Source organism: Pongo abelii, chromosome 14 (assembly GCF_028885655.2).
Source record: "Pongo abelii isolate AG06213 chromosome 14, NHGRI_mPonAbe1-v2.0_pri, whole genome shotgun sequence".
NCBI classification, from domain to species: Eukaryota; Metazoa; Chordata; class Mammalia; order Primates; family Hominidae; genus Pongo; species Pongo abelii.
This window is the reverse complement of record NC_071999.2, coordinates 79630240-79645608: the sequence shown is the minus strand read 5'-3', so window position 1 is coordinate 79645608 and position 15369 is coordinate 79630240. Positions and strand designations below refer to the sequence as shown.

The 15369-nt window shown below is 38.7% G+C and overlaps 1 protein-coding gene across 23 annotated transcripts in view; it reads left to right on the top strand.

Moving 5' to 3' along the window:
* Nucleotides 1-15369, top strand: part of KLF12 (KLF transcription factor 12) — a 458965-nt gene that overhangs the window by 186593 nt on the left and 257003 nt on the right. For all 23 annotated transcript variants that reach the window (XM_063714935.1, XM_063714934.1, XM_063714937.1 and 20 more), the window contains one exon: nt 4947-5036. In XM_063714935.1, the coding sequence (XP_063571005.1) occupies nt 4947-5036 (90 nt within the window). Of the gene's footprint in view, nt 1-4946; nt 5037-15369 lie in introns of those variants that run through there.

Below are 15369 nucleotides of genomic sequence, written 5' to 3'. Positions count from 1 at the left end.
ATATGCAAATATATCTATTATTTTTGTTACCAAGATAATGACAAAATGATTGTTGCTTCATGCCACTGTGTGATTTGTTGCATAGCAGTAGACAACTGAAATAGTTACCTAAACATGATTTCAATCTATTAGGTTTGTTAACCCTTACCCAGAGAGAGGGAGGAATTCACTGATGTGCTTGTATGTAAGCAAAGGTTTTGCAATTAGTTGTTAACCTATTAGTTAGTGGAACTGGCACATCTGCAATAGGGCTTGAAAAAAATTGCTGTTATTGGTGTTTGTTGTTGTTAGGGTAGAAGTGAGAGAAGTTGAATTCTCTAAGAAACCTTTTTTATGCAAACCCCTAATTGCCCTGTAGTCTGATTCTGATACTTCTTCTATAGGAAGAGGTACCCACAGGATGTTACTTTTAACCAGTTGGCACTCTTGCATTGCAAACCTTTAAGAATCTGCTATGCCAGCCTGGTGGCTCATGCCTGTATGCCCAGCACTTTGGGAGGCCAAGGCAGATGGATCACTTGAGGCCAGGAGTTCGAGACCAGCCTAGCCAACAAGGTGAAACCCCATCTCTACAAAAAATAGAAAAAAATTAGGCGTGGTGGCGCATGCCTGTAATCCCAACTGCTTGGGATGCTGAGGCACAAGAATTGCTTGAACCTGGGAGGCAGAGATTGCAGTAAGCTGAGATCGTGTCATTGCACTCCAGCCTAGGTGATAGAGTGAGACTCTGTCTCAGAAAAAAAAAAAGAATCTGCTATGAAAGTGTCCCAACCAGCTTGGTGCAGTGAATCTTGACTGTTCATATGTCCCTTACATCACTGTCTAGCATAACGTGGATGTGGGGCAGGGGCGACATATTCTTATTTCTCATCATCTGTAGCTGAACATGAAGATTTAAAGTGGATGTGTATTTAAATAAATATATCATATATCCTGTATCTACACAGCAAAACAAATACCAGCAGTTATTTTTGACTTATGACAGGAACCCTTGTTTAAAAGCTTAGAACTGTTGAGTATTGACTAGCTAGCTCCTTATTACTCCAGTTGTGCAAAATGAGTCAAGGTCAGGAGGAGAGAAAGGAAAAGACCTGCCTTGGGAGGTTAGGAGGGCACATTGTAGGAGTTGACCTGGAAAGTGACCCCATTGTATGTTTTTATGAGTTCTGGTCATTGAACATCAGTCCGTTTCCTTGCTGCACATTACATTCAGAATATTTTGAGATGATGGGATCAATGACTGTTGTGGTTATATGGTTTTTGACAGGGAGAGCAAATGTCAGCTCTACTACTGTGTTGCCAACTCTTTTTTTTTTTTTTTTTTTTTTTTGAGACAGTCTCCCTCTGTCGCTCAGGCTGGAGTGCAGTGGCACGATCTTGGCTCACAGCAACCTCTGCCTCCCGGGTTCAAGCAGTTCTTCTGCTTCAGCCTCCTGAATAGCTGATACTACAGGCACCCACCACAATGCCTGGCTAATTTTTGTACTTTTTGTAGAGACAGAGTTTGACCATGTTGGCCAGGCTGGTCTCAAACTCCTGAGCTCAAGTTACCTGCCCACCTCAGCCTCCCAAAGTGCTATGATTACAAGAGTGAACCACCACGCCCGGCCGTTGCCAATTCGTATTTGGTAAATGGGATATCAAGATTATTCTTCTCATCCCTTGCACATGGAATTGGTCAACAGCCAACTAACAAATTCTATGGATGATTTTTCGTTAATTGGTACAATTCACTCATGAAACAAGTGAATAAGCAAGCATACATAAAGTAGTTTCTTGAGGGTTGTGTAACATCAAAATGTTTGTTACAAATATACAAAGAATACTACATTACTAAAATTGATGACTGTAATTTTATTCATCTCTTAGGAATCAGTTGAACTATTGATTCCACAGCAAATGTGTTTTGATTAAGATCATGGCAAGATATGTTTGACAGCAGTTCCAAATTATTAGAATCTAGTACATATTTAAAGTCTACATTCATCTGAGATTATATGTATCTGATCTTAGCTCAGTGAGATACATCTATCAATATTTTGTTTCAAGGACTGTATTGTCAATGCTGTGTAATTACCATGTTTTGTATAAAAATCACACACCTTCCTAGATAGTTTGGAGCATGCCGTCATACTGAATAGTTTTGTTTATGAGAATTGAGGTTAGATCCATGAATGCAGCGATGAATATGCTTCACATGTGTTTGCAACAGGCATATATACAGATTGAATCTGCACTAGTTGAAAGAGTTTAACAGTTGAAGCTTAGTTTCCCAGCTGTGAACATTGTTATTTATGGTGTTTATTATAGTTGTGGCTGTGGCTGTGAATGATTCTAGAAAACCATAGAAAGATTTCCAGGAAAACTTGATTTCTTAAAAAAATCGAGAATGTTTTATTTTTTTCACTTGTACATGAAACTAAACTGTACATCTTGACTTTAACACATGTAGAATTATTCAAGAACAATATAAATTTAAAGAAAAACCATCATGAATATATAGTGATATTTAAATGTGTTAAGTGGAACACAGACCCAGTCAGGTTTTCATGATTTATCAGTTTTTAACTTCAAAGACTCTGGTTAGCTTGCATTTTTTAATCTAATGGGTTTATCACAGCCAGTGGGGAAAATGGTTAAAGTATATCAGCTGTAAATTGGTACAAAGCACTAAAAGGGACATTAGCCTCTAATCAGATTCTAACAGTTCATTAAATCTGCTTTTCCAGAATCGCTCTTTGTCTTTTCTCCTCTTTTTCTTGGGCCTTCCTTATAAGGCATCTTCTTGCCTTTTCATCTGGGCAAGAACTCCTCCAGGGTAGGAAGCAATATCAGCTCATCCTTCATTGTCTATCAGCCAAACAGCCTACAGCATGCTTTGTTAAGGTGGATTCCTAGAGCTGCTGCCAGACTTCGGAGAGTCGGAGAGTCAAGGGCTGGCTGGCTGCAGGAAGGCTTTCCTGAGACTGGATGGTGGTAAGCCAAGCTGGCTGCTGCCAACCTCGGAAGCCAGTGACACGTTAGGATTTGAGATCCCTGCCCCATGTGAAAACAACCCACAGGCCTCCATGAAAGGGTTTCAAGTTTAGAACAACTCACCCAAGTTCACCAGTAATATACCACAGTTCCTTCTGCTCTAAATTATCTATTAAGATGTAAAATTCTGAAAAAAAGGGACAAGTCAAAAGCAAACATTTTTAAAAAGTATCCTGCCAATTTTGAAAATATTGAACATTTATAGGGAAATAATATTGACAGTAATTTGTTTTCTTCTTTTTATCACCTAATAGACTAGGTGGTGTAGACTTTTTAAATGCTCATTAACTCCAGAGTAAATTTGCTTCTTTTTGTTGATTCCTTGGAGCAAATATTTATAAGAGGCTCTATACATTTTATTTCTTGGAACAATTTTCTTAACAAAAAGAAGAGTCAAGAAATATGAGAAATAGAGTTTCACTATACTGCACTCTGTTGGTATTATTTGGTAATAAGAACATGTAATTTATAATTTGTTGAAAGGAGAGTCGTTTTTATTTATTTATTTTTGAGATGGGGTTTCACTCTTGTTGCCCAGGCTGGAGTACAATGGCGCAATCTCGGCTCACTGCAACCTCCGCCTCCCAGGTTCAAGTGATTCTCTTGCCTCAGCCTCCTGAGTAGCTTGGATTACAGATGCCTGCCACCACACCCAGCTAATTTTTGTATTTTTAGTAGAGACGGGGTTTCACCGTGTTGGCCAGGCTGGTCTCGAACTCCTTACCTCAGGTGATCCACCCATCTCAGCCTCCCAAAGTGCTGGGGTTACAGGCGTGAGCCGCTGTGCCTGGCCCAGTTGTTTTTATTTAAACTGCTATTTTGTAGAAAAGCAACCATATTAAAGGTGAACACCTGAAGATTTAGAAATTATACTTATCTTTTTCACCAGGTAGGCAAAATATTTAGAAACTGATTTTTTTTTCCTCTTATTAAGACCACTTTAGTGTCCTGTGGTTACATTCTGTAATTAAGTAAAAATAACCATTCTAAAATCTCAATCAAATTTAGTTCTATCAGATTTGTAGTTGAGTCAATATGTAACAGAGAAATTAGCATTCTAAACATGTTTAAAAATACGAGCCTGATTTGGGCCTTACGCGAGCAGTGAAGTGTGATTCTGACTCCCTTCCTAGGTTGCTGACTGTAGAAAATCTCCAAGGCGGTGACAATTACGTAGAAAATAACCTTGATTTAATCTTTCATAAATGGTGTTTGAAATGTTATTGAGCTACAATATAAATAAGATTTTCTTTTCAAGAGGTGGTAAATTGAGCAAAACATATACCAGAATAAAGACCAAATAATTGTTTGTTATTTAGTTCAGCCTAAAAATTCACTCTTAATCTAAGATTTATGTTGGTTGTTTTTAAAGTAGGTATTTGGAGGTTGATAGGTAGAAATTTTCATTTGACCAGAATTGCCATGACATAAAAATTAAATGTATGGAATTATCTTGATTTTAAATGATTTAGGCTTTGACTAATATGAGAGTTTATAAATTTTTATGTGATTTTCTTCTTTATGGATATCTTTGCACAATACAATTTCCAGAACTAAGGGAAGAGAAAAACTTGCCTTCTGTTTCCTTCCACTATTGTGAAAGTGTGATGAATTGTTGCAGCCCCATATAAATTAACCTAAGGTTTCCATACTCCAGTTTATTACAGTCTGACCTCCAACCCAGAGGTCAGAGAATCAGACTGATTAATTCAACTGCTTCGTCATTATTTCAAATGAAAGTTCAGAGTGGGGGGATAATTGGTTATGCTGATATTCTCATTTAATTATTCTTTATTGTTTAAAAAATTAGGTTAGCAGTACTAAATGTACTACAATGAGGGAAGACTCTCTCAGAGGTCCTCTTTTGAATGCTTTGGAGCTGAATCTTTCTCTCTCCCTTCTATTCTCAGAATATCAACAACTTTGAGAACAGAATGTTAATGCTTGATGGGATGCCGGCAGTCAGAGTCAAAACAGAGCTTTTGGAATCTGAACAAGGGGTAAGCACAAGTTTCCAGCAAGGCCCCACTCCTTTTGATGAGAGTGGCATTCTTCTGCAGAGCATCCTGAGGTTTGCAGAGCACTTCTGTGGTTTCCCTCGCTTAAGCTTTTCTCTCTCAGGTTAAAACAAACAAAAATCTGAGATTGTGGTTGATCTGTACCCATTTGCAACTTCAACTATTATTTCCTTGGAAGGGTTAGTGTCCTAATATTTGGAAGGCATAGTGACATTATAAGAACCATATGGCTATATCTAAATTGGTAAATGATTTGAAAAGCTAATAAAAATCTAAAGCAAAGAGGAAGTATTAAAAAATAAGGTGGGAATATAACCTCAGTGTCATCATAGTTTGGTTGATTCTAATCAGGAAATGACAAAGTACAGCTATGAGAATGTTAACTGTTTGTGGGATGGGTTTCTCTTTTGACATTTGTACTTGCCCTTTCTTACTGTAGGAGTACTAGGGGATAGTTGATGAGGTCATTGAATTTGAAAAATTTCTAAAAGCAAAAGAAAGATTATTTAACAATACATAGCCAAACCAATGAATTAATTTATGGGTACTGAAAATACAGGGACTACGAGTGCATATTTTTTTAATGACATAGATTTTATAATGAACATTTATGGCTTCACTGGTTTAGTTAAGAGCATAAGAGCAGGATAATTGGTTGCAGCATTGGCAACTTTAAGGGATAAAGTGCTGCTCATGTGGCTGAGTGCCCACTGGCTACTTATCTTATTAAACCACCACCACTGAGGCAGCACAGGTGACTGATAGAAGGACATAAATATGTATATAATCTTTACCTTATCAGTGTCTCTATTATTAAAAAATCATAACTAAAAATTAGCAGTGTTTTGTACTTGGACATTCAAAAGAAATTTTAAATGTGAATAAAATCTCACTGTTAGAGTATAAAAATCAATGTAGATGAGTACATCCAGGATCCCACTCAAAGGGTTAGGATATTCATGTCCCAAAAGGATTTCATAATGAGAACATTCAAGGTTATGGATCCAGATGGTAGTATTTAGAGGGTCTCCTCAACAACTTCTGCATACCTGAGCATCACATAGCGGGCTGTGTGGCATCTCAATATAATTTCTGTTTTTCAGTGTAAGCCTGTGTTTGAACAGAGCCTCATCGTGGTAGAGGATGTCATTTCACCTCTAAGTTCTGGGTTGAGTTTTGTAGCTCTGAAATGAACTTTGTGGAGTATGTCAACCAATAACATGACTTCACAGTCCTGTATGTGATATAATGACCAATTCATATAGATTCAGCCCAAGACACAGGCAGTAGAGGATCATGAAGGAGAAGACCGTGGCAATTACTAACATTGGTTCAGTATAGACAACCTTTCAGAAAAAGTCATGTGTTCAACTGGATTTTCTAGCTGGATTCACTAATGAAATTCTACATGTCTTCCAAACCTTATGGATAGTTTTAACCTTTATTGATTAACCTAACCATGGGAAGGATTTGTCTTGGTTCTTTAGAGTTTTCTGTTTTCTTAATTCATTTCTTAATCTAGTTGCATTATCATGAGTTTAGTAACATAAATTTCTGCTCAACTCATACAGAGCCTGGCATCTCATTCAGAAAGGATAGCCTTTTCCTACTGCTCATGGGAAAAAAAAAGTGAAAAAGCAGTCTATATTTCACAATAATTTCTTCAACTTGAAATAACAGTCTGTTCAAACTGTGCGTGTTGGAGGAAGGCAAAAACTAAAGCAAACCAGTCAGAAACTTAGCCCCGGACCAATGGTCAAAGCCAGGATAGTGGTTGCTGTCACCAGTCCTGGTAATCTTTAACAATATCCATATAGTTCTTTCCCCTTTATTTTTCGGTTTCAAGGTAAGGTCTATCTGAAAGATTTAGGTGCACAAAAAACAAAAGCCACTATTCCCAGCAGTTTTGCAGTGTGAGTAAGAACCCCATGTCACATTATTTATAGAAAGCATTTTTTTGTCCTTAGATAGGGACATGAAAAGTCGTGGGTTCGTAGGTATTGCCTAATGCCTGTTCATGAAAATCGATTTTCCTCCTTGTGAATGGAGCTGATGTTGGTATTTTAACTCTTATTTAGATTGTGCATGTTGGAGGGAAATAGAACTTTATTTTTTTTCCTTTGGGTTCATGTGTACCTCTTAAATATATGACAGATACAATTTCATTCTCTTTTGTAGCAAAGCTTCAAGAGAATCAGCCTGTAGTGTTTAATGAAATGTATAATGATTTAAATCTATTAGAATACAATAATTTTAACAATTTTGTAATGCTTTAAATCAACTCTTGTTTAAAACAAAATCTAGATTTTTGGTGACTTTCATTTTTGGCCACTTTGCTGGGTTTTTCATTGGAGAGGATGGATTGGGTGTTATATACCATATAATGTTCAGACTCTTAGAACTATTTTTAGATAAGGAGAGCTAGAATTTTGAGTATTTCATGACTTCCTCATTTATGACTTAAAGGCTGGTTGAAGTTTAATTATTTGTAAGAAAAACACATTAGTGAAATTTCAATAAATAATTACAGTCACATGTATAATTATGGGCATTTATTTATTTATCTATTTTTTATGACATAGAGTTTTGCTTGCTATGTTGCCCGGGCTGGACTCAAAGTCTTGGGTTCAGGTGATCCTCCTGCATAAGCCTCTTAAGTAGCTGGGGTTACAGACATGTGCCACTATGCACAGCTGATTATGGACTTTTGAAAAAGATGAGACATGTTAGTTAACAATGAACAAAAAGTGATAGAAACTTTTCTGTGTCACAACAATGAATGAGAAAGCTTGAAGAAAGCCTGAAGGTGGTACATTGGTTGGAATGTGTAATCACTCTGAAAAACCTAGTTTTGGTACTCTGTCTTTAAGAAATAGATACTAATCTCAATCTTTTGGTGAAGAAAAGCTGGTATTTCTCTCAGGCTGCACACAGCATTTTAAAGATATGCTACTCTACATGCCCTTGTGTTGCAGTGCACCAGGAAGGCATGTGGTTGTTCTCTGCTGTGTGTTATAAAGAGTCCTTTAGGTCTTCTGCTGTCAGGTGGGCTCTGCATGTCTCCCCACCCCTCCAAGGAATTCAGGACCTGAGGAGCACATTTCAGAGGTTAAAGACAGACTGGGAACAGGCCTGCGTCTCTTCTGTGAAAAGTTCTGGCTGCCTTGCCTCATTTTCTTAATGAGATTTATGTTCTGTGTATGTGGTCATGTGTCTTCAATCAGAGTGTAAACTCCTAGAGGACAAGGACTATTTCTTATATTTCTGGTTTGTATCTCTTACAGTTTCTGGCACATGATGAATACATTATTTATTCAGCTTGTCTGGGCATTATAATTAGCGTGGTGAAAAATATAAAACCAGTCCATAGATAATTGTCAACCTGCTCTATGTCATAGGGTTATTGTGAACATAAAAATCAAAATTTTAAATATTGGAAATATGCATTCTCATTGGTGACAGGAGTCCTCATCTCGTAGCCATGTGAACCGGATAGGTGTGGTAGCATGTGGTCACCACCTCTGTGTGCCTTCTGTTTGGAGTTCTCTGACTCTTGCATTTTTAGTTAAGTGAAAGCTAGGTAGATAATTATTACAGTCACCTGAAATGTGACTTCGGTTTTCTTCCTTGTCGGTAACACAGCACATGCTGCTGGCAGCCTCTAGGAAGGGCATGTGCTCTTGTGATACGCTTCAGGGGCACAGCAAGGAGTGCTTGAATGACTTTGTCTGTGACTTTGGTGCATGTGCCCTGCTGTTAGAAGAGCTTCCCAAATGCTGTTAGCCTTTGGATGTTCTAACATGTTACTAAGCAAAAGACTGAAACAAGAATAGTATTAGAACTATCACACCCAGAGATAAGGCAGTATATAGAGGATACTGCCCCAAAGATATACTACGTGATTTTATTCCTGGCCCTGTAGTTCACCAGCTGGAATGACATTGGGAAGTTATTTTCTATCTCCAGGCCTCTATGTCCTCATCCATACAGTGGGGGTGCTGGAGATGAGGCCTTCTCTCCCAGGTAAAGTCTGCCATTCTATGATCCTGGTGAGGAGCAAGGGGTGAGACAGAGCCTTTCTATTTATGCATTTAAGAGTCTTACTGCAAGTGAAGCTTCCTGTGTATGGAAGTGTAAATTCACAGACTTCAAAGTGAGAAAGACCTGAGTTCAGATGGTGTTCAGCCCGGTACCAGCTGTGTGGGTCATGCTTAGTCTCTCGCCTCTAATCCTACTCACCTGGAAGATGGAATTAACCACCCATCTTCACAGGAGCCTGCCTGCCTTTGGTGGGTGCTGAGTCAGTGTTCTCCTTTTGAAGAAAAACAGGAGAAAAAGGCCCTATTACTTTGGCTTATGTTGCTGCAATCCTCATGAAGTATCTGGCAGAGATTTCAACATCTATGTTAATTCATAATTCTCCAAGTAGACATAGGGTAGATCTGAAATTAGAACCCTTTTTTTTTATTTGAATTTTTATTTAAGCATATCTGGAAGAATGTTTCAAATTCTGATTAGAGCTTATGTGAAATAATGGAACACAAAAAATAATGTCAATAACAGAATAAAAACAGAATAATGGAACCAAAAAAATGAAAATAGTTTATTCTGCCTAATTTTATGTATTTGAAATTCTTTAAATTAAAATGTTTTAAAAAGAAAAGATGAGCTCTCTAAATAAAAATATTTTTGAAAAGTACATAGGTGCAAAGGACTCAGAGGGAGACCTGAAAGCAACATTTCTTAGTTACCCTCACTGTTTATTTCCTAAGTCCGAGGAATCTGCCGCGGGGAAGGAGCTGACCTGAGTGTCTACACTAACTGCAAGGGTGTTGAAGCCATTGGTTATCCTGCCTCTCTTCTCTCCTGTAGAACCAGGTACAGTTCTGATCCGTGGGCCGGTAGAGAAGAGCGGCAATAGTGTGGCAGAAACAGGGAAAGAGATTGGGTGTTTTGCTAATTTTAAGTGCTCTAAGCAGTCAGTAATTGAGTGGAAGACAGATTCCTTTCTGTTACCCTTGGGGAAGCAAGCCTAATGCCTCTTTGCCATAGCCATGTAGCTAGAAAGGGTGCAGGCATTGCCGCAGACAAGTATAGGATCACGTCAATACTCCATGCCTTAACTACCAGGAAATATCCACCTTGGCCAGACCAGAGATTCCTATGCACTCACTCATTTTAGAGGCAGAACAAAAGAGGATAAGGGAGACTCGGTCTTTTCCCTAGAGGCAGCTTGCAGTAACTCTTAGAAACCATTCTGCAGGACATTAATAACAAGGTGTTGAAGCTATTCCTGTATCGCAAAGAGCTGACTAGCATCATGAAGTCAGCTGTAATGTAACTTCCTTAAGAGCAGAGCTTATGCTTTATGTTTCTTGTTATTCCTCATCATCTTAGCACAGGAGCTTATGAATCGGCAGGGCTCAATAAATGGTCATTCATTCATGTGCTATTTGTTGTAAGTGAGAGGCTGTTTGCCACGCTGGAATTGAGAGGATTTGGAGACGGGTGCTTTTTTGAAAAAGACTCCAGTCGTTAGGCTTAATAAAGAAATATAGACGGGTGCAGGTATTGTAGCTGAACCTGGAAATGTGCTATGGAATGTTTACTTAAGGCAGGAAATAAATTACATTAAAATTCAGTAGCATTAGGGGGAAAAACCCAACAATTAGCCTAACTTTTTTCCTCAGTAAACCTATTTAATTTTACACTAACGATCTAGTGTACATCTGTGTGTAAAGGCGTAGCAACACAGTGTTACTTTAATGACTTTATCAGAAGTGAAAAAAGGACATTATTAAAAATGCCACTTGCATTACCCTTTAACCAGGGGCTCATTATTCCCTCTCCTGCTGTGGAACAGGGACCAGTGTTTGACTAAATTGGTAGAATTATCTTGGAAATACGAGTTTGCTTATCATTTAATATTCTCTGATGACCCACTGCTTGAGATCTTTTGATCTGTAGTGAAATCTTTGCATGTCACTACATGGCTTCAAAGAAAAACATTTGCAGTTGCTGTGTTATGGCTAATGTGAGAAGACCATTTTTTGTTTTTAAGCAGAAAGAAATATCTGCTCTTGCAAAACTCCTATTTTAAGAAGAGATTCCTCCACTAAAGATGCAGAGTTAGACTGATTTTAATAATGTCAGAATGGCCAATAAATATATTAATAGAAGGAATTGAAAATCAATGAGCTGTGATAGTAATTACAGATAGTACCCAAGGGAAATATAGCAGGCAGACAAATCCTTTCCCTCAGGGCCTGCCCTGGGCAAAGCTATGAAGTTGAGAATTCTGCCCTTCTTCCCTTTAGCAATGTACTTTCTCTTTCAACTTCATTCTCCTGCCACCCACAATCCAGATGTCCCTGTGCTCTGATGGTGCTGTAATGGTTCAAGGTACCGACAGATGACCAGTTCTAACCACAGTCTCATTAATTGAAGAGAATGTAAAGTGTGCTTTCCAAGAGTTATTTGCATTTTTATAGGGTCAGTGCTTTGTAAAAAGGAATATTTCTTAAGGAAATTAAATGCTCTGCATAATTTGAGCATTTTGATTTCAGGCAAATTAACCTTTCCAGAATATTTCAGCTTCTACAAGATCATGGTCTGCATTGTCTCCTTGTCTTTGTGGAGGAATTTTTTTTAAAAAATCTGGACCATCAAGCATGTTTTCTCTGTAGATGTGTTTTCTTGAGCTAATGTTTGCATACCGGTTCAGAGTTTATAAAGTGCATCACAAAAAATATCCTTTTTTATTTTTTATTTTTTTTTGAGACGGAGTCTTGCTCTGTCGCCAGACTGGAGTGCAGTGGCATGATCTCAGCTCACTGCAACCTCCACCTCCCAGGTTCAAGCGATTCTCCTGCCTCAGCCTCCCAAGTAACTGGGATTATAAGTACATGCCACCATGCCTGGCTAATTTTTGTATTTTTAGTAGAGATGGGGTTTCACCATGTTGGCCAGGATGGTCTTGATCTCCTGACCTCGTGATCCGCCTGCCTTTGCCTCCCAAAGTGTTGGGATTACAGGCCTGAGCCACTGTGCCTGGCCAAAATATCCTGTTTAACCTTTGGAGGAGTTTTACTTCTGACCACGAAGGATTAACTCTTGTGGGAATTGGCTCCCACCATGAGCAACTAGAAACTCAGATGAAATAAGAGATGTTTTTTCACGTATTGGACAACAAGCAATGGTCCTTGAGAGGAGAGCAGAAAACGTGATGAACTCTGCAGTGGCCTCAGCTTACTGCTTGGAGGTAATTTCCGGGTGGCAAAGCAGGGAGGAAGAACCCAAACAGGGCCTCGCCGTCTCACTGAGCTAAGCAGACAGGGTTTGGTATTTGGAGAAGTTAGGACAACTAGTTTGTGAGAAGAATACTGTAGAGGAGGGAATTGCACAAAGAGAGAGCTCTGGAGATCTCCAGAGGGGCCCACTAAAGGGTTTGGTGAGTACTTATCTTCCTGTGTATTAAGGAAGTCAAGGAAAGGCTGGCCATATAGCAGTAGGTTGCAAAATTCTTGGAGCTCACATAAAGCGGACAGAAATCAGGGTGGAGAGACCTCTTCATATGTGAGGCATTGGGAAGAGGGCTTGGAAGGGTCACAGCTTAGTGGCCCTTAGTCCTGGAATAGACTGCTCTGGACTTACCCTGACAAGCCTTAGAAACAAGCATTGAAAGGACTGAACTGATCTGCAAGTCACTCAACTGTATACCAGAACAAAAATGCACTCCAAAGAATACACGATCTAGTGCTGAATGATGTAAAAATCACAATGTCTGGCATCCGATCAAAATTACCAGATGTACAAAGAAGCAGGAAAATAGAACTTATAACCAAGTTTTAAAAATGAATCAATAGAAACACATCCAGAAATGACAAATAATTGGCAAGGATCTTAAAACATCTATTTTGTGTCTTATATGCTCATGAATGTGAAGGAAAACATGAAAATGATGAGAAGAGAAGTGGAAGGTACAAAAAGATAAAAAATTAAACAGATGAAACATACACCGTGTATGTCTGTTTTTGCATTGCTGTAAAGAAATACCTGAGACCAAGTGCTCACGCCTGTGATCCCAAGGGAGGTGGATCACTTGAGCGCAGGAGTTCAAGACTAGCCTGGACAATGTAGTGAAACCCCATTTCTACAAAAAATACAAAAATTAGCCAGGCGTGGTGACATGTGCCTGTAGTCCCAGCTACTCTGGAGGTTGAGGTGGGAGGATTGCTTGAGCTCGGGAGGTGGAGGTTGCAGTAAGCCAAGATCCCATCACTGCATGCCAGCCTGAGCAACACGAGACTCTGTCTCAAAAATAAATAAATAAATAAATCATGGCAGAAAGCAAAGTGGGAGCTCATGCATCATGCGGTGAGAGGGAGGTGGTGCCAGGATAACAATTTGTGAACTCAGAGTGAGAACGCATTCATTACCATGAAGACAACACCAAGCCATTAATGAGGGATCCGCCCCCATGACCCAAACACCTCTCACTAGGCCCACCTCTAACATTGGAGGTCGCATTGCAACATGAGATTGGAAGGGGAAAAAAACTTCCAAACCATATCATACTGTATTTAAAATTTTAAAAATACAGTGGATGACATTAATAGATACTGCAGAAGAAAAGATCAATGTCTGAATACACAGCAATAAAAACTATCCAAAGTAGGCCGGGCACGGTGGCTCATGCCTGTAATCCCAGCACTTTGGGAGGCCGAGGTATGTGGGTCACTTGAGGTCAGGAGTTCGAGACCAGCTCGGCCAACATGGCAAAACCCCGTGTCTACTAAAAAATAAAAAAATGCAAAAATTAGCCAGGCGTTGTGGCTCATGCCTGTAATCCCAGCTACTCAAGAGGCTGAGACAGGAGACTCACTTGAGCCCGGGAGGTGGAGGGTGCAATAAGCTGAGATCGTGCCGCTGCTCTTCAGCCTGGGCGACAAAGCAAGACTGCATCTGTCTCAAAATAAATAGATAAATAAATAAATAAATAAATAAAAATAAAAACCTATCCAAAATAAAGCACAAAGCACAGAGAGAAAAGAAATAGAGACTTAAGACAAAAACAGAGCTTCAGTAAGCAGCTGTGGAACAATAGCAAGTTGCTTATCATACATACAATTGGATTTTTAAGAAGAGGGAGATCAGAAAAAATATTTGAAGAAAAAAAGCTGAACATTGTTCAGATGGGATGGAAACTATAAACTCACAAATCCCAGGAAGTTTAATGAGCCCCAAGTAGAATAAATGGCACTAAAACACATAATAATTAAATTGCTAGAAACAAGTAATGAAGGACATATTCTAAAAAGCAGCCAGGGGGCGAAAAATACACCTTACACATGAAGGAAAATAAATCAGTCTTCTTATCTGAAATCAGTCAGGAAAGAAGAAAGAAATTGCAGGCAGAAAGAAACGGATACTAGGTAGGAATTTAGATTTATACAGGAAATGAGTAATGGTAAACATATGGATCAATATAAAAGAATTTAAAAATCTGTTTAAAAGACAGTTGACTGCTGAAAGCAAATATAACAATGCATGGTGGAGTTCGTGACATATTGAATGAAAATGAGTAGTAATGACAGCACAGGGCAGGGTTATGGAAGAAAGTATAGGTAGAGTTCTCCCGCCACATGTGAAGTGGTATGGTATTATTTGAAGGTAGGTCAGTAAGTCATAAGTGATAACTTGTGATAAAGCCTTATGTTGTAAATTCTAGAGCAACCACCCCCACAAAACAACCAGATACAGTTGTCAGACCAGTAGTGGAGATGAACCAGAAACACTGAAAAAAAACCCTCAATTTATCTAAAAGAAGAAAAGGCAAAAGGAACAGAGTACAGATAGCAAGATGGTACATTCTAGAGTAATCAAAGGATAGAATCTAGAGTAGTCAAAATCTTCGACAGTAGAATGAAGTTGCCAGGTGTTGGGGGAGAGGGAAATAGGGAGTTGTCCTGTGAGTATAGAGTTTCAGTTTTGTAAGATGAAAAAAGCTCTAGACATCTGTTATACAACGTTGTAAATATAGTTAACACTACTGAGTTGTACACTTAAAAATGGTTAAGAGGGTAAATTTTATGTTGTATGTTCTTTACCACAATTAAGAATTTAAAAAAAAAACATTTTTTGAACCAGAGGGCTTAGGATTTATAACTGTATAGGAGAGCAAATATGGATTACTAAACTGGCTAAGGGGAGACTTGAGCAGATTGCTTCGTATAGTTCAAAGGGGCAGTGATTTTTAAGAAATCTGTTTGTTATAGCAGCAACCATGTGTGAGTATATGGCCTTCCTTTTACTT